At 45.9% G+C, this 20,630-nt stretch overlaps 1 protein-coding gene across 1 annotated transcript in view; it reads left to right on the top strand.

Annotated features, from left to right (window-relative positions):
• Positions 1–2,345: 2,345 nt before the first annotated feature.
• LOC143997764 (uncharacterized) overlaps positions 2,346–20,630 on the top strand; it is a 34,150-nt gene continuing 15,865 nt past the window's right edge. The window contains exons 1-2 of the mRNA XM_077493553.1: positions 2,346–2,750; positions 19,343–19,444. Of these exons, the coding sequence (XP_077349679.1) occupies positions 2,562–2,750; positions 19,343–19,444 (291 nt within the window). The 5' untranslated portion in view covers positions 2,346–2,561. The remainder of the gene's footprint in view (positions 2,751–19,342; positions 19,445–20,630) is intronic.

Below are 20,630 nucleotides of genomic sequence, written 5' to 3'. Positions count from 1 at the left end.
ACAAAAAACAACATCAACTAAGAGAGTGTGCGGTGCTACAGATAGATAGATTAGATAGATTAGATAGATTAGATAGATTAGATAGATTAGATAGATTAGATAGATTAGATAGATTGGATAGATAGATAGATTAGATAGATAGATAGATAGATAGATAGATAGATAGATAGATAGATAGATAGATAGATAGATAGATAGATAGATAGATAGATAGATAGATAGATAGATAGAACATTTCTAAAATAATATCAAAGCTTCATCCTATGAACGTGTCTTGCCTTCCCCCTGAAATATCAGATGTCTTATGACTATACTGTCTTCATGATCGGAGGTCATAGGTGATACCACCAGAGGTCATAGGTCAAACCAGATTTAGTAGTTTGATACGTTGATACATATTACTGCTTGGTGGGGCTGTCAACTGGTTACTACACCGCTGTTCTAACAACCTTCCAGACAGCACCACCACACCACTATTCTAATATCCTTCCAGACAGTGCCACCGCACCAGAATTCTAATATGCTTCCAGACAGTTCCACTGCACCCCCATTCTAACATCCTTCCAGACAGAACCACCATTCTAATATCCTTCCAGGCAGCTCCACTGCACCACCATTCTAATAACCTTCCAGACAGTTCCACCACACCATCATTCTAATATCCTTCCAGACAGTTCCACCACACCACCATTCTAAAATCGCTCCAGACAGTGCCACCGCACCACCATTATAGTAATATCTTTCCAGACAGTTCCACCACACACCATTCGAATATCCTTCCAGGCAGCTCCACTGCACCACCCTTCTAATATCCTTCCAGGCAGTTCCATTACACACCACTCTAATATCCTTCCAGATAGCGCCACTGCACCCTTCCAGACCACACCACCATTCTAATATCCTGCCAGAAAGTTCCAACTACACACCATTCTAACACCCTTCCAGACAGTTCCACCACACATCATTCTAACACCCTTCCAGACAGTTCTACCACACATCATTCTAACATCCTTCCAGACAGTTCCACCACACATCATTCTAACATCCTTCCAGACAGTTCCACCACACATCATTCTAACATCCTTCCAGACAGTTCCACCACACATCATTCTAACATCCTTCCAGACAGTTCCACTGCACCACCATTCTAATATCCTTCCAGACAGTTCCATCACACCACCATTCTAATATCCTTCCAGACAGTTCCACTGCACCACCATTCTAATATCCTTCCAGACAGTTCCACTGCACCACCATTCTAATATCCTTCCAGACAGTTCCACTGCACCACCATTCTAATATCCTTCCAGACAGTTCCACTGCACCACCATTCTAATATCCTTCCAGACAGTTCCACTGCACCACCATTCTAATATCCTTCCAGACAGTTCCACTGCACCACCATTCTAATATCCTTCCAGACAGTTCCACCACCCCACCATTCTTCCAGATAGTTCCACTGCACCACTATTCTAATATCCTTCCAGACAATTCCACCACAGCATCATTCTGATAACTTCCAGATAGCACCACCGCACCACCATTCTGATAACCTTCTAGGCAGCTCCACTGCCCCACCATTCTAATAACCTTCCAGACAGTTCCATCATGCCACATTTATAACAACCTTCCAGACAGTGCCACCACACCACCATTCTGATATCCTTCCAGACAGTTCCACCAAACCATCCTAATAATATCTTTCCAGAAAGCACCACCGCACCACCATTCTAATATCTTTTTAGACAGTTCCACCACACCACCATTCTAATATCCTTCCAGACAGCACCACCGCACCATCATTGTAATATCCTTCCAGATAGCACTACCAAGCCACTATTCTAATATCCTTCCTGGGGGAATCAGCTGAGCTGGGGGTTACTATGGAGTGGGGGGATCAGCAGAGCTGGGGGTTACTACTAAGTGGGAAATCAGCAATGTTGGGGGTACTACTGAATGGAGCATCGGCAGAGCAGGGGATGTGCTGAAGGAGGGCACTAAAAATCCTTAGATCTGCTGAACAGGGGTGCTAATGAGCTGTGGATCTGCTGCATGGGGTACTACTAAGCTGGGGTTCTCAGTAGTACCCCAGTAGAATATCAACACACACACAGGGCATTTGCCAAGCTCCATTAAAGCTTCAAAAAAGGCTCAAAGAAGCATAAAAAAAACATCAAAAATCATGAAATCGTGCTAAATTGATGAAGGTGCTTTAATGTGTGTTAAGGTTGAAGAAAGTGTAAATGAGCCCTTTAGTGATGACACTTTCCTGTAGATGGTATTGTGGTTGTGCATTAACTGGTTCACCAACACACCATACCCATGGCTGCCCTTCGGGTCAGGCGTAGATCTGTGCCAAGCACGCACAGGTGAGGGATCAGTGTGTTTTGTTAATCTCTAAGCTCCGTGTCTTTGTTGGGTACATAGACGACGTCTCGCTCAGATAGCTCTGAATGGGAAGGTGATCTTGTTTATACCAGTGGAAGGGCCGGAGCGACAAACAAAACAAGACGCCTCGCCGTGCCGACCATCATAGCGGGTGCAGAGCGGAGACGGTGAAGATGGTGGCTGTCCTCTGGGCACTCATGGCACTAGGTTTGGGTCCGGTCATCGATTCGGCATCGTTACCGCCAGCTGCGCGCGCCGCCGGTCACTCTGAACTGATATCGGAGGCCGTCTCCAATTACAACAAAGGATCCGACTCAGAGTTTGTGTTCACATTGCTTGCGGATGAGGATGGAGGGAAGACGGTGAGTACGGCGATCACAGACCATACCTTTACAGCCTAAACATTGCGGGATCCCCCCTCCCCCCACCTCCCTTTAAAGCTAAACTAAAAAGCGAACAGATAAAAGAATAATAGGAGCTGTTCTTTCCTTCCTATGAATTTTCATTTATGTCCATCCAGTCCTGAGATTTACACAGCTCTATCACACAGCACAGCCCTGTATAGCAAGGCAGGAAACCTCGTTTTTTTTTTATGCAGCACGTTCCCTACCCAACCCTGTAACTGGACGGTGAAAGGAGAAGCAGAAGACTGATGCCGGGTCAGGGACATCTAGTGCCCAGCGTGACGATGCCAAACTCCCCCCCCCCCAAGATATATAATCATTATATAATCATCCCTCCTGGCACAAATCCCCCCACACTTCCCCATCCTAGCACAAATATCCCCACACTTCCCCATCCTAGCACAATTACCCCCACACTTCCCCATCCTAGCACAAATACCCTCAATAAACTCTCCTGACACAAATCCCCCCACATCTCCCCATCTTAGCACACATCACCCCAGTCTTCCCTCCTAGCACAAATTCCCCCAATTACCCCACCTAGCCTAAATCACCCCAAATTTTCCCATCTTAGCACTATCCCCCCAATCCTCCCTCCTAGCAAAAATCCCCCCAAATGTCCCCATCCTAGCACAAATCCCCCCAATCTTCCCTCTTAGCACAAATCCCCCAAAATGTCCCCATCTTAGCACAAGTAACCCCAATCATCCCTCCTAGGACAAATACCCCCACATTTCACCATCCTAGCACAAATCCCCCAACATTTCCCCATCCTAGCATAAATCACCCCCAAATCTCCCCATCTTAGCACAAATCACCCCAATCATCCCTTCTAGCACAAATACCCCCAAATGTCCCCATCTTAGTACAGATCCCCCCCAACCATCCCTCCTAGGACAAATCCCTCCAAATGTCCCCATCCTAGCACAAATCACCCCAATCATCCCTCCTACCAAAAATCTCCCCAAATTTACCCATCCTTGCACAAATTCCCCTAATCATCCCTCCTAGCACAAATCACCCCAATCGTCCCTCCTAGCACAAATCACCCCAAATTTCCCCATACTTACACAACCACCCCCCCCCCCATCATCCCTCCTAGCAAAAATCCCCCCAAATGTCCCCATCCTAGCACAAGTAACCCCAATCATCCCTCCTAGGACAAATACCCCCAATTTTCCCTCCTAGGACAAATCCCTCCAAATGTAGCACAAATTCCCCAACATTTCCCCATCCTAGCACAAATCACGCCAATTATCCCTCCTAGCAAAAATCCCCCCAAATCTACCCATCCTTGCACAAATTCCCCTAATCATCCCTCCTAGGACAAATCCCCCCAATCAGTCCTCCTAGCGCAAATCACCCTGATCATCCCTCCTAGCACAAATCACCCCAAATATACCCATTCTTGCACAACCCCCCCATCATCCCTCCTAGCAAAAATCCCCCCAAATGTTCCCATCCTAGCACAAATCTCCCAATCCTCCCTCTTAGCACAAATCTCCCCATCTTAGCACAAATACCCCCAATAATCCTTCCTAGTTCAAATCCCCCCAAATTTCCCCTCCTGGCACAAATCCCCCCAATCATACCTACTAATGCAAATCTTCCTCCCCATTCCTAACACAACCCCCCCTCCCCCCCACTCCCAAACAAAAGTCCTTCCCAGGGCAAATCCCCCTAAGTCCCCCCTCCTAACACAAATCTCCCCAAATCTCCCCTGATAAAGCACAAGTCCCCCTTCCTAATACAAATACCCCCCATTCCTGGCACTGAAATGGTTTTCTCTGATTGCACTGCACACTGTGAGCTTCTCACAATGTGGATTAGAAGCCGCAGCAAGTCAGACAGAGCCCCACCCTCATTTCCTGGCTGGAGGACGTCCAGCATCATCTAGATGAAGGGGCGTACCTAGAGCATTTGGCACCCGGGGCGGATCCTATATCTGGCACCCCCCCCCCCACCATAAAATGTAAAAACACCCACCGTGCCCCCTGCATACCTCTGCATCCTTCAATATCTTTTTGTCACTACTGTGTACCCCCCCTCTCCACAACTGCACCTCTGGACCCCTTTACATTACACAGGACCTTGCACCTAAGGACCTCTTTACATTACACAGCCCCCTGCACCTAAGGACCTCTTTACATTACACAGCCCCCTGCACCTCTGGACCCCTTTACATTACACAGCAGCCTGCACCTCTGGACCCCTTTACATTACACAGCTCTTGTACCACTGGACCCCTTTACATAACATAGCACCCTGAACCTCCTGACCCCTTTACATTACACAGCGCCCTGCACCTCTGGACCCCTTTACATTACACAGCAGCCTACACCTCTGGACCCCTTTACATTACACAGCAGCCTACACCTCTGGACCCCTTTACATTACACAGCTCTTGTACCACTGGACCCCTTTACATAACATAGCACCCTGAACCTCCTGACCCCTTTACATTACACAGCGCCCTGCACCTCTGGACCCCTTTACATTACACAGGACCTTGCGCCTAAGGACCTCTTTACATTACACAGCAGCCTGCACCTCTGGACCCCTTTACATTACACAGCTCTTGTACCTCTGGACCCCTTTACATAACATAGCACCCTGAACCTCCTGACCCCTTTACATTACACAGCCCTTGTACCCATGGATCCCTTTACATTACACAGCACCCTGAACCTCTGGGCCCCTTTACATTACACAGCCCTTGTACCTCTGGACCCCTTTACATTACACAGCACCCTGCACCTCTGCACCCCTTTACATTACACAGCCCCTCACAGCTCTGGACCCTCTGCATGTTACACAGATCCCCTACAGTGCAGACCCCCCTCCCTACCATACAGAACCCCATCTACAGTGTAGACCCCCCTACAGTACAGAATCCTCCCCTACAGTGCAGACCCTCCTACAGTACAGACCCCTCCACCCTATAGCGCAGACCCCCCCCCTACAGTGCAGACCCTCCTACAGTACAGACCCACCCCCCTACAGCGCAGACCCCCCTACAGTACAGACTCCCCTACAGTACAGAATCCTCACCTACAGTACAGACCCCCCTACAGTGCAGAATCTTCCCCTACAGTACAGACCCCCCCCCCCTACAGTGCAGGACCCCTTCTACAGTGCAGGACCCCCCTACAGTGCAGGACCCCTTCTACAGTGCAGGACCCCTTCTACAGTGCAGACCCCCCTACAGTGCAGACCCCCCTACAGTACAGGACCCCTTCTACAGTGCAGGACCCCTTCTACAGTGCAGGACCCCCTACAGTGCAGGACCCCCCCCTACAGTGCAGGACCCCCCTACAGTGCAGGACCCCTTCTACAGTGCAGGACCCCCCTACAGTGCAGACCCCCTACAGTGCAGGACCCCCCTACAGTGCAGGACCCCCTCTACAGTGCAGGACCCCTACAGTGCATGACCCCTTCTACAGTGCAGGACCCCTTCTACAGTGCAGGACCCCCCCTACAGTGCAGACCCCCTACAGTGCAGACCCCCTACAGTGCAGGACCCCCTACAGTGCAGGACCCCCCTACAGTTAAGGACCCCCCTACAGTGCAGGACCCACCACAGTAAAGAACCCCCCTACAGTGCAGGACCCCCCTACAGTGCAGGACCCCCCTGCAGACCCCCTACAGTGCAGGACCCCCCTACAGTGCAGGACCCCCCTACAGTGCAGGACCCCCCCCCCCCTACAGTGCAGACCCCCTACAGTGCAGGACCCCCCTACAGTGCAGGACCCACCACAGTAAAGAACCCCTAGTGTACCTGGAGCCCAAGGCAGCAGCATTGCAGGGGGGAGGTGTGAGCAGCACCCGAGTGGAGTGTCACCTGTCGGCTCAGTAATCCGGGACCCGGCGCAATAATCCCCTTCTCTCTGTAGTCACGTGACTCACATCGCGCCGTTCAGATCAGTCTCGGGCAGCGGCTGTCACTCACAGCCGAGCAGAGTGAAGCCGCCTCCCCCTCCTTGTCTACACAGTGCTGTGCATGGAGGAGGGGGAGGCGGCTTCACTCTGCTCAGCTGTGAGTGACAGCCGCTGCCCGAGACTGATCAGAACGGCAGCGCGACGCGACCACAGAGAGAAGGGGAGCCGGGTCCCGGATCACTGAGCCGGCAGATGTCACTCCACTCGGGTGCTGCTCGCACCCCCCCCCGCAATGCCGCCCACTGCCAGTGCCTCTGGCTCCTCACGGCGCTGTCTGACACTTCAGTTGCGGAGAGGGGAGGGGGGGGGCGCTGGCCTGACCCCCCCCCCCAGTGTGTGGCACCCGGGGCGGCACGCCCCCCGCCCCCCCCCCCACTTAGTACGCCCCTGTCTAGATGTTTCCTCCCTTCAATCGCTTGCCCCTTTTCAGAGCCTGCCTAGGAACGTCCACTCCTCCAGATGGACACCCACCCACTAAGGTGTTCTGATATTTGCATAACCCCTCCCATGATCCAGCCCACTGCTTGCATCAGGACCGAGGGCTCCCGAGAAGAGTCCTGTGATGTTTTCAGGAAGCTTTGTACAGCACCCTGCCAGCCCCTCCCACCAGCCATGATCTGCCTGCATTGCATAGAGAAGGGTGGAGACCCAGTGATGACATCACAGTGACCATGAGACAGTATGTAATGAAAATGGAAATGTTTAACCACTTACCGCAAACCGCTGTAGCTGTATGTCGGGACTTTGACGTAGAATACCGGGGCTACGGCCGCGGATCGCTGGCATAGCCCTGACATTTTCAGAAACGGCGGTCGGTCCTCTTTGAGAAAAAAGTGGTCTCCTCGGTATCCCCTCCCCCCTCCCACCGCGCTCCGGTCGTCTCCGCCCGCTTACCGGAGCCACCAGTAGCAGCGAAGACGATCCGGTCCTTTCCCCTGAGAGGACTGGAGCTGAGTGAGGGAACAATGGCCCCCCTCGCCATACCATTGGATGACGGAAGGGACCTCAAACGTCACTTTCGCCCAATGGTCTTAAAGAGGATTTTTTTTTTTTTTTTAAAAGACATTTCACTTATTTATTTTTTTAATTGCATTAAAGTGTAAATTTGAGATCTGTGATCTTTTTGACCCCCGGATCTCATATTTAAGAGGTCCTGTCATGCTTTTTTTTTTTCTATTACAAGGGATTTTTACATTCCTTGCAATAGGAATAAAAGTGACACCATTTTTTTTTTAAAAGGTCAATGTAAAAAAATAATAAAAAAAAAGTAAAATAAATAAGAAAAAAATAAAATAAATAGTAGGAGTAGCGCCCGCATATGAAAACGGTGTTCAAACCCCACATGTGAGGTATCGCCGCGATTGTTAGAGTGAGAGCGATAATTCTAGCCCCAGACCTCCTCTGCAACTCTAAACTGGTAACCTGTAAAAAAAAAAATTTAAACTTCTCCTATGGAGATTTTTAAGAGTAAAAGTTTGTCACCATTCCACGAGCGGGGCGCAATTTTAAAGAGTGACATGTTGGGTATCAATGTACTTGGCGGAACATTATCTTTTTATCTTTCACTATATAAAAAAAAATTGGGCTTACTTTACTGTTGTCTTATTTTTTTAATTAAAGAAAATGTATTTTTTAATTAAAAAAAAGTATATTTAAAAAAAAAAAAAAAAAAGTGCGCTTGTAAGACCGCTGTGCAAATACGGCGTGACAGAAAGTATTGCAACGACCGCCATTTTATTCCCTAGGGTGTCTGAAAAAAAAAGACTATATAATGTTTGGGGGTTCTAAGTAATTTTCTAGCAAAAAATAAAAATAAAAAAATAATTTTAACTTGTAAACGACAAATGTCAAAAAGAGGCTCGGTCCTTAAGCAGTTCATAATGTCATTATCATGTTGATAAGGGGGAGGGGGGGGGAGGGAACCAAAATAAAAGTAGCATCAATGATCACAGAGCTGTATTCATTTGCTGTCTCCTGTGTCTTCTCGGAGTTCCCCTTTAACCACTAGAGATCCGCGCTATAGCCAAATGACGGCTACAGCGCAGACCTCCTTGCCGGGACACGTCTATTGACGTCGTCCCGTGCACGAGCGGCCTGCGCGCCCCCTGAGGGGTTTGCGCGCGGCACGCTCTGTGATCGGCGAGTCTATGAGACTCGCCTGATCACAGATCAGAGCAAGGGGTCGATCCCGACCCCTTACCACGTGATCAGCTGTCAGCCAATGACAGCTGATCATGTGATACAACGGAGCCGGTAATCGGCTATTATTCCTCCTTGCGCTGACAGCGCGAGGAGAAAAAAAAAGAGCTGATCACGGCCAGCCCTGCCAGTGCCACCTCATTAATAAATAAGTGCCCCCCGTCAGTGCCACCCAGCAGTGCCCACAGTGCCACCCATCAGTGCCCACAATCTGCCTCAACAACGGTGCTGCACCTCAGTGCCACATATCCGTGCCCATCAGTGTCATCTACCAGTGCCCATCAGTGCCGCCCATCAGTGCCCAGCAGTGCCACCTATTAGAGCCGCCTATCAGTGCCACCTATCAGTGCCCATCAGTCCCATCTATCAGTGATACCTATCAGTGCCCCTTAGTGCCACCCATCCGTGCCACCCATCCATGCCACCCATCTGTGCCATCTTATCTGTGCCCATCTTTTCCCATCAGTGCAGCCTTATCTGTGCCTATCGGTGCCACCTTATCTGTGCCTATTAGTGCCGCATTAACTATGCCTATCAATGCCCACCAGTGCAGCCTATCAGTGCCCACCAGTGCAGCCTATCAGTGCCGCCTCATTAGCGCACTTCAATGAAGGAGAAAAATGACCTGTTTGCAAAATTTTATAACAAACTATTAAACATGATTTTTTTTTTTTTTTTTTTTTTGCATTTTTTTTGGTTTGTTTAGCAAAAAATAAAACTCCGAGCTGCAATTAAATACCACCAAAAGAAAGCTCTATTTGTGGGAAAAAAATGATAAAAATTTCATTTGGGTACAGTGTTGTATGACCGCGCAATTGTCATTCAAAGTGCATCAGCGCTGAAAGCTGAAAATTGGTCTGGGACTGAGGGGGGTTTAAGTGCCCAGTAAGCAAGTGGTTAACAACGATTAATAACAGTTTTTCGGTTTCAGACAATGGAGATTGTCGCCGGTTGCATCACAGGAGGTTTTGTAATATTTGCCGATAACTCGGGATAAGTGATCTGAAACTTCACGTCTTTCTCTGAAAAAACAAAAATATTTCATCACCCGATTGTGACGCAGAAACGATCGTCATTCTGTGGTTTTTCTTTCACCAGATTGAACGTTTCCTGATCAGGGTTCCCCATTCTGGGAAGCGATCAGATAATAATCATTGATTGGGCGAAAATTCTGACGAGTGGAAATCCAGAGGATATTATTACTATACACCACAAAGATATTTTGTATCGTTTTGTATCATTAATCCTGTACTTCACTAATGCTGGCCATACACACTTCAATCACTGACAATTTATTGTCCAATCAATCCGTTCTGATAGAATCTTCACTAATGCTGGCCATACACACTTCCATCACTGCCAATTTATTGTCCAATCGATCCGTTCTGATAGAAATATTTAACATATATTCAACAACCCCCATCCCATCGATATGCCACACACACAGGGCGGTAGATTCCAATCCATAGATAAGACATGATTGCAAGTTGTCGATCGCATCTCTGTTCCATTTTTTTTTTTTTTTTTTTTATGGGGAAAAGTAAAAACATAAAAGAAATTTATTGGAGGTTGACTTTTAAATCTCGTGGTGGCCGCACACACGTTACATTTTTTTTTTTTATCCGATCGATGTGCAATTTGATCAAAATGACATTCACAAAAATGGCAGACTGCAGTCCAAACCTGGTCCTTTGCGACAGTCCAGTCCAGAGCGCGGCCGCTCCACTAATCGACCCGGGCGTTCTCCCCCGTTGGTTCTCCCACCGGGCCGCCTCTCTCAATGGGTGGGGGGGCAGGAGGTGCTGCATATTGGGGTCGGAGGATGGGAACTTAGCCCAACTTACTTACTAACAACCCCCACACCATAATCGCCCCTCCGCCAAATGATTTGGGCCAGTGCACAAAGCAAGGTCCATAAAGACATGGATGAGCGAGTTTGGGGTGGAGGAACTTGAGTCGCCTGTCCTGACCTCAACCTAATAGAACATGGATGAATTAGAGCGGAGACTGCTCACCAGTGAACAAAGCAAGGTCCATAAAGACATGGATGAATGAGCTTGGAGTGGAGGAAATTTGCTGGCCTGCACAGACTCCTGACCTCAACCCAATAGAATGCCTTTGGGATGAAGTAGAGCGGAGACTGCGAGCCGGGCCTTCTCGTCCAACATCAGGGCATGACCTCACAAATGCTCTTCTGAAACATTCTCAAACGTTCCCCCATAGACACCCTCCTAAACCTTGTGGGCGGCCTTCCCAGAAGAGTTGAAGCTGTTATAGCTGCAAAGGGAGCGGAGCCAACTCAATATTGGACCCTACAGACTAAAGCCTTCGTACGCACGATCAGACTTTCCGATGGGAATTGTGTGATGACAGGCTGTTGACGGTAAGTCCGACAACTGTTGTCTCAAATTTTTCATGGACAAATGTGTCTTTGTCTGATTTTTCCCATCGTGTGTACACAAGTCCTTCGGACAAAAGTCCAAAGTACAAACACGCATGCGCGGAAGCAAGGAGGAGCCGGAAGTGGTCGGTCTTGTAAACTCGCGCTCGTAATGGAGAATTGGTGACACGGCAAATTATGAGCGCACAATTCTCTTATATATAATGGGATAATAATGAAGCTGCTTTGCTGGTGATACGGAGTTATCGCAAAACTAATTCTCAAAGGATTTTTTTTTTCTAGTGATATCAAGAATAATATTATTATGTTTTATTTTTATTTTTTATTTGGGGCAAGTTACCACAGCCCCATTATCCCGGAGTTTTTAAGATCAAAGATACAACTATGTTGGTGTCCCTTGTCAATGTTACATTGTATTTTTTTTTTTTAATGTAACCACCGACTCCCAAACTATCATTTGAAGTAAAACACACAGCCAAGTATTATTCTACACAATTGTTTTTATTCTGCATTAAAAAAAGAAAACAAATAAAATTAGACATGATATCTGCCAATAGAACTTAAGCAAAAAGTGCGTTCTATGCATCCAAAAATATAGAAAATATAACAAATCAAATCATCATTATTATTCAACCAAAAAAATTAATGCCAAAGCCATAACTCCCAGCCCAATAATAAATAAGACGTTATCTCCTCCGATTCTGCAACACGTCTAGTTGACGAATGGCCCTTCAGAAACTAACTGAAAAGTGCTAAATAAAAAAAAAAAACACGAAAAGAAAAGCGCAAAATGAAAAGCGTGAATCAACACTCGCCAAACTTCTACCGACACCAGATTAGCAGAAGGAGCCCAAAGGGTGGCGCTAAAGAGCTGAAAAACCACGTAGTACATCACTACGTTCGTAATTGTTGGCCAACATTTGTGTGGCCGTGTGTATGCAAGACAAGTTTGAGCCAACGCCCTTCAGACAAAATTCCACAGTTTTGTTGTCGGAAAGTCTGATCGTGTGTACAGGGCATAAGACTGGGATACCATTAAAGTTCATTCATGTACCTGTAAAGGCAGGTGTACCAATACTTTTGACAATATCGTATATATATATATATATATATATATATATATATATATATATATATTTATGGTCGAAGCCCTATGGCCGATACGGATATGAACCAATATACTTTACCATAGGATTAACAACATGAAATGGACCTGAAGTGTGCCCTGGTCTGATGGTCGGTATACCAAAATAAGGGGGCAAAAACATTCAGGTAGGGGTGTAGTTTTATTCGTTTTAGCTTAGTTAGATGAGCGAGTTTGGTGAATGCTTGTGCCACTTCCGCACGAGGATTGGGGATGTACTGGGCGAGGTAGGCAGGGTTCCAACTGCTTAGTCTCTCAATGACGTGACTTGGGACCCAGGCCAACATGCTGCCAAGGGTGCTCAAATACTAAAGAGTGACCACGTTATGGACTGGGGTCGAGGTGTAGGCTGCGTAGAAGGACCTAACCGAGAGCGGTCCTGACCTAGCTTCATCAACAAGATCAACCTCGGCCCAGTTGTCGGTGGTGAACGCCATGGCCTGTCCTGTCTTGACATGACCCCAGAGTCGAGAGGCTGTCATGACCGGGTATAACTTGAAGAGGGAGGAAGTCCAGGTAAACCCGGGGTTTAGGAGTATCCCTGATGCCATGGTTCTGTAAGCCAGTGGTGGCCAAAAATTGCAGCGAAGCCTGTGGAGGCTGCGGCATCCGTCACTACCAGGGGTGACAGGGCATCGTAGATGGTATAAACATCGCTATACCAATCCATGCAGTAAGGAACCTTCCGACATAGATAGGACTGCTAATGCTACGGCATCTAAATTAAGGATCTAAGCGGGGTCCTGCGTCCGTGAGAGGGAGACCAGGAGGCGTGACATAAAGATTGACCCTGGGGGATGGCCCGTATTGTAGATTTTGACCATTCGTCAGGTGGTGTCTGTGTAGAACTTGGCTGCCAGTGCTACTAACGAAAAACTGGGTAGGCCGTGAAAACCACCAAGGGCCCGGTAGATGGCCGCTTGGACGACCAGACTGGGGAATGTGCGAGGATTTTATGTGTCCCTAAAGATGGCAGACGTGATGGGCGAGTGTATGCCGTTGGCTATGGGCTGATGCCTCTAGATGCCTCGTAGTGGGGATCTTACTGTATGGGCCGTAAAGACAGATGGCTCTCCGAGTCCTGTAATGATAAGAAATGCTGAACGCTGGCTAGGTATAGCCTGACTGTGTAACAAGAAGAAGCCAGTTGCGTGTGTCAACACGATCCCGGTGCAGGACGGAAGTTGAACTCAACTGTCCTAAGGGAGAGATAACAGACAGGGAACGGTGAATGGCTTGTAAGAAAAGCCACAGAAGACAAGTGGCCAATTAAGTGCTGCTGAAAACAACGTGTAGCCAGTTTGTGGGCCACTGAGAATGTGCTAGCAAAAGAATGATTGCAAGAAGTTATGCTAAGTCGCGAGCCTTGGCACGATTGCAAAAGTTGTGTTTAAACATGTGCTTGCGACAATGGCACGGGAGTTTGTCACTGGAGATGTGTTCGTAGTGACTCTGAGAAATTCGTGTTGCCGCATGTGCTTTGCGAAGACTGCAGGAGTTGTGCTTGAACGTGTGTTTGGATGCGTGCTTGCAACGATTGCAAGATGTAATGCCAAGATGCGTGCTTGCAACGATTGCAAGATGTTATGCTAGGACGCGTGCCTGCCACGATTGCAAGGAGTTACACCAGGATACGTGCTTGCCATGATTGTAAGAAGTTATGCCAGGATACGTGCCTGCAATGATTGCTTAGCTGTTATGCCAAGATGCGTGCTTGCAACGATTGCAAGATGTAATGCTAGGATGCGTGCCTGCAACGACTGCAAGGAGTTCCCCAGGATGCGTGCTTGCCATAGTTGTAAGGAGTCATGCCAGGATAGGTGCTTGCAGCGATTGCAAAGAGTTATGCCAGGATGCGAGCCTGCAACGATTGTAAGGAGTTATGCCAGGATGCGTGCCTGCAACGATAGCAAGGAGTTATGGTAGGATACATGGGTAGCCAGGTTGAAAAAGACAGAAGTCCATCCAGTCCAACCACAAATCAAATAAACAAAGTATCGCACAACCCAACATACCCAATTCTACACCCACAGCTGATCCAGAGGAAGGCAAAAAACCCCAGCAGAGCATGGCCCAATTTGCTACGGCAGGGGAAAAAATTCCTTCCTGATCCCTCGAGAGGCAATCGGATTTTTCCCTGGATCAACTTTACCTATAAACATAAGTACCCCGTTATATAATGTACATTTAGGAAAGTATCCAGGCTTTCCTAAAGCAATCTATTGAGCTAGTCAGAACTGCCTGCTAGCAATGATTGCAATAAGCTTGTGCCTGGACATCTGCTTGCAATGATTGCAAGAGTTCTATGCTTGAATGAGTGTTTGCAATGATTGCAAGAGGTCCATGCTCGAATGCGTGCTTGCAACGATTGCAAGAAGTCTATGCTTGAATGCGTGTTTGCCATGATTGCAAGAGGTCTATGCTCGAATGCGTGCTTGCAACGATTGCAAGAAGTCTATGCTTGTATGCGTGTTTGCAACGATTGCAAGAAGTCTATGCTTGTATGCGTGCTTGCAACGATTGCAAGAAGTCTATGCTAGGATGCGTGCTTGCAATGATTGCAAGAAGTCTATACTTGGATGCGTGCTTGCAACGATTGCAAGAAGTCTATGCTTGGATACGTGCTTGCAACGATTGCAAGAAGTCTATGCTTGGATGCGTGCTTGCAACGATTGCACGAAGTCTATGCTTGGATGCGTGTTTGCAACGATTGCAAGACGTCCATGCTTGAACGCGCGCTTGCAACGACTACAAGAAGTCTGTGCCTGGAACATGTTTGCAATGATTGCAGGGAGCGTATGCTTGGGTGCATGCTAGCAGTGATTTGCAAGAAGTTGTTTCTTGGATGTGTATGGAATGAATCCGATATGAATCGGTCGAACAAACCGAATCTTATATGAGCCGATCGCATGAAATTAATCTGACAAAATCCGTTTTAGAGTGTATGAATTTAATCTAATATATAAGAGACTGTGGAGAGTACGGGATGAACCCGGTGCGAATCAATTTGCCGCTGGGGCGACTGGAATTGAAACGGGTTGTAGCGTGTATGAAAATGAAACTGACACGAATCTTTGTATCTATATGTAACAATCCTGATAGGAACCGATCGTAAGATGTATGAAAGGAAACCAAGATGCATTGGATTGTGCGACTATCAGGGGGAGTAGTAGTGAGGTGAAGGTTTAACGAACGAATCGAGACCCTTGGCTGAAATTCGAAGCACGAAGGATCGATCTATAGTGAGTGTCGGACTTGGAGGAATGACAGGCAACATGCGAACGATACCTGTAATGCTGACATGACGGGTGCAACCAATGTATTGTTGGTATGAGTGGATTAGACTCAAGTGACAAGAGTGCGCAGTGAATGAGTGAAATGTTTGCTGTGACATAGGCTGATTGCGATAACCGACGTTTCAGACGAAAAGTGATGAGATGAACTGTGGAGCATGTAACGAAATGCGACCGAGCCAATTCGGAACAAAACAATTGGAGCACACCGGAACAAATCGGTGCCTCACGGGCGACTGACTCGAATCGGGGCACGGTATATGACGGTCAAATTAATGAAATATGTGTTTATGACAGAGGCATAAGTCGATCGTGCCGCGACTGCGACTGATGAGGAACTGGATCCTGGAGTATGCACTGAAATTAGGTTAAAGCACCGGGGCACACCGTAACGAATCGGTGCATAACGTATGCAACCGGATTCGAAACGGAGTGCGGTACGTGGCGGCGAAATTATTTTGATTGCCATGACAGAGGCACGAATCAATCATGCTGCTGTTGCGACTGACCGTTAACCATGTACGCTCTGGAGCATGTACTGAAATGTGGCTGAAATACCTGGGACGCGCCGAGACGAATTAGCGCACGATGCGACTGGATTCGTATCGGAAGCGTGATACGTAACAGTGAACTGATTTCCCATGACAGAGACATGAATCAGCGAACCGAAACCTGCAACCAACAATGAATCATGACTCTGGAGCATGTACTGAAATGAGGCCGTAACAACTGGGGCACATCGGAACGAATCGGTGCATCATAGATGCGAATTGATTCAAATCAGAGCGCGGTAGGTGACAGTGAAATGAGTGACAAAAGTTTGCCATGACAAAGGCCCGAACCGGTGGTGCCGCGATTGCGACTGACAACGAACGGGACTCTGGAGCATGTACTGAAATGAGGCCGAAAAATACCTGGGGCCGTCCGGACGAATCGATGCACGGGGATGCGACCGGATTCGAACTGAACGTACTATGTGACAATGAAATGTTTCCCATGATAGAGCTACGAATCGGAGAGGACGCAACCTGCGACCGTCAACGACCGGGCTCTAGAGCATGTACCGAAATGAGGCCAACGCAACTGGGACACGTCGATCGAACCTGCGCGTTTTGAGAAAAGCGACTGGTTTCGATTCGAACGTAATAGGTGAGGTGAAATGACTCCCATGACAGAGACCCGGGTCGTTTTAACGACGAGCGGGCTCTGGAGCATGTACCGAAATGAGGCCGAGCAAGTAGGGGCACACCAGAACGAAACGGCGCATTTAGCGGATGCGACTGGTTTCGAATCGGAGCGCCGTGCGTGACAGAAATGAGTGAAATGATGAAATGACCTACGTGAGCCAGCTATGGCAGAGGTACGAGTCGTTGTGCCGTGAGACACGACTGGCAACGATTTTGACTGTGGAACACGGTAACGAGACTATATAACAAGTACTAAAACAGTGCAGTTTTTCCTACCAGCAATATCTACCGAAATGACGCCCGTGAAATGAAGGGCGCTGCGAAATTGGAGCGTATTGAGTGATAACAACCGGTATCATAACGAACGATTCCATATTTCAGGTTTTAACGACACTAAAAATAGTACAGGAAGGTCAATCGAGACCCTTACCTGCGGCAGTCGAGCTGGCGACGTTGTACAGAGCCGGCGACGTTGTACAAACGAACGGGAAAGAAAACCACGAGAGAGACGTTTTGTCCGAATGGAAACGAAACACGAGCCGTCGGCCTAGTGACGTAGTGCCGCGCACCGGAAACCGACAAAGACCACAGGCGAGCGGGCTGGTTAAATACCCTCCGGGCTCCTCCCATAAATTCAGGCCACCATACTGGCCTTCCTACATATATATATATATATATATATATATATATATATATATATATATATATATATATATTTTTTTTTTATTCATGTTTGTTACTTATGTATTGATTTATTTTATTAATGATTTAAAGTTTTAATTTATTAATATTTCTTCCCTACACTTTTTTAAGTTATTTGACTAAATATATATATACCGTATATAAATTATATATATATATATATATATATATATGTATATATTCATTTTAATTATTTATTTAATTTATTAATTATTTTATTTATTATTATTTTTTTTACATACTTTTTATTTATTTATTTGTGTGTATATATTCTGTGTATATATATATATATATATATATATATATATATTTTTTTATTTTTTTTATTCATGATTGTTACTTATGTATTGATTTATTTTATTAATGATTTAAAGTTTTAATTTATTAATATTTCTTCCCTACACTTTTTAAAGTTATTTGACTAAATATATATACCGTATATAAATGTTATATATATATATATATATATATATATATATATATATATATATATATATATTAATTTTAATTATTTATTTACTTTATTAATTATTTTATTTATTATTATTTTTTTACATACTTTTTATTTATTTATTTGTGTGTGTGTGTATATATATATATATATATATATATATATATATAATTTATATATATATATATTTTTTTTTATTCATGTTTGTTACTTAGGTATTGATTTATTTTATTAATGATTTAAAGTTTTAATTTATTAATATTTCTTCCCTACACTTTTTTAAGTTATTTGACTAAATATATATACCGTATATAAATGTTTTATATATATATATATATATATATATATATATATATATATATATATATATATATATATATATATATATATATATATTTATTTATTTATATATTCATTTTAATTATTTATTTGTGTGTGTGTATATATATATATATATATATATATATATATATATATATATATATTACATTTTTCTTAATTGTTTATTTATTGATTTTGTTTTAATTTTTTTCACACTGTTTTTCCTTTATTTTCACCTGGTGATCCTGTCAGTAACACACTCCTTGTCCTATGGTGACAACGCTCACTGCGAGGAGACAGGATAACCAGGTGAAAAGAAAAAAAAAACATGAAAAAAGAGATGAAAACGAAAGCAGCAAGATTCGGCTTTCATAGGATTTGGTGCCACCCTGTTTCCCCCGAAAATAAGACCTAGCGTGATTGTCGGTGATGGCTGCAATATAAGCCCTACCCCCCCTTCCCATTAAGCCCTACCCTGTTCCCCCGAAAATAAGCCCTGCCATGAAAATAAGACCTACAAGGACTTTAACTAGGGCTTATTTGGGGGGGTAGGGCTTATCACCGAAAATCACGCTATTTTCAGGGAAACAGGGTAAGTGACATTTCCACAACTTTCAATGACTCTCTACTGTCTGAGCTGCCTGTGGACTGTCACTGAGGTGGTACGGGGAGTAATCCTGTATAGAATGTGTATGTAATGAGCAAACATCACTCATCTCATTTCCAAAGACCATTAAAAGTATTAAATGTTTAATAGGAACAACAACATTCGTTTTAGAAATCAGATTAAAGTCCTTTTTTTTTTGTAAATGAAATGTAGAAATGACAGGTCCTCTTTAGCTTCCTGCACTGTATACAATCCTCTGGCCCCCTATCTGATCTTACACTGAGGATATGACTCTGTTCCATACAGGAGCCTGGAGGACCAAACGAGGTGAAATTCACCATCAAGGAGACGGTTTGTCAAAAATCTGAATATAAGACGACTGAGAGATGTGAATATAAAGCCGGAGGGGTAAGTGTGATGAGTGCGCCCCGCCATGAACAGCAATGCCTTCACCTTCCCTCTCTCCACTTTAAATAAATGATCCCCCCCCTTTTATCATTACAAAGCCGTCATTGATCTCCATTCTCCAGTCAGCGACTTTGCCGAGGCCGAAATAATGTCATCGGTCTGCTGCAGGCAGGAGGAAGCATTTCCTAAGTCTCCCCTCCCCCAGTGAACAAACTATACATTGTAACTTTGTCCTGCATAAGTATGAAGGGGTCCTTTGGGTTCATTCAGATACTCTTGCTGCACTTCTATTCTGTAAAACGCAGTAATACACACATACAGTACATCGTGACACAATGCATTGCGGGGCGGATCATATTGTATTGCGGGGCGGATCATATTGTATTGCGGGGCGGATCATATTGTATTGAGGGGCGGATCATATTGTATTGCGGGGCGGATCATATTGTATTGCGGGGCGGATCATATTGTATTGCGGGGCGGATCATATTGCATTGCGGGGCGGATCATATTGTATTGCGGGGCGGATCATTTTGTATTGTGGGGCGGATCATATTGTATTGCGGGGCGGATCATTTTGTATTGCGGGGCGGATCATATTGTATTGAGGGGGGGTCATATTGTATTGCGGGGCGGATCATATTGTATTGCGGGGCGGATCATATTGCATTGCGGGGCGGATCATATTGCATTGCGGGGCGGATCATATTGTATTGCGGGCGGATCATATTGTATTGCGGGGCGGATCATTTTGTATTGCGGGGCGGATCATTTTGTATTGCGGGGCGGATCATATTGTATTTCGGGGCGGATCATATTGTATTGCGGGGGCGGATCATTTTGTATTGCGGGGCGGATCATATTGTATTGCGGGGCAGATCATTTTGTATTGCGGGGCGGATCATTTTGTATTGCGGGGCGGATAATTTTGTACTGCGGGGCGGATCATTTTGTATTGCGGGGCGGATTATATTGTATTGCAGGGCGGATCATATTGTATTGCGGGGCGGATCATATTGCATTGCGGGGCGGATCATATTGTATTGCGGGCGGATCATATTGCATTGCTGGGCGGATGATATTGTATTGCGGGGCGGATCATATTGTATTGCGGGGCGGATCATATTGTATTGCGGGCGGATCATATTGTATTGCGGGCGGATCATATTGTATTGCGGGGCGGATC

This window comes from Lithobates pipiens, unplaced genomic scaffold (genome assembly GCF_037356315.1).
Source record: "Lithobates pipiens isolate NorthernLeopardFrog02 unplaced genomic scaffold, aLitPip1_a1.2 Scaffold_19, whole genome shotgun sequence".
Taxonomy (NCBI): Eukaryota; Metazoa; Chordata; class Amphibia; order Anura; family Ranidae; genus Lithobates; species Lithobates pipiens.
This window is presented reverse-complemented; position numbering and strand designations above follow the sequence as displayed.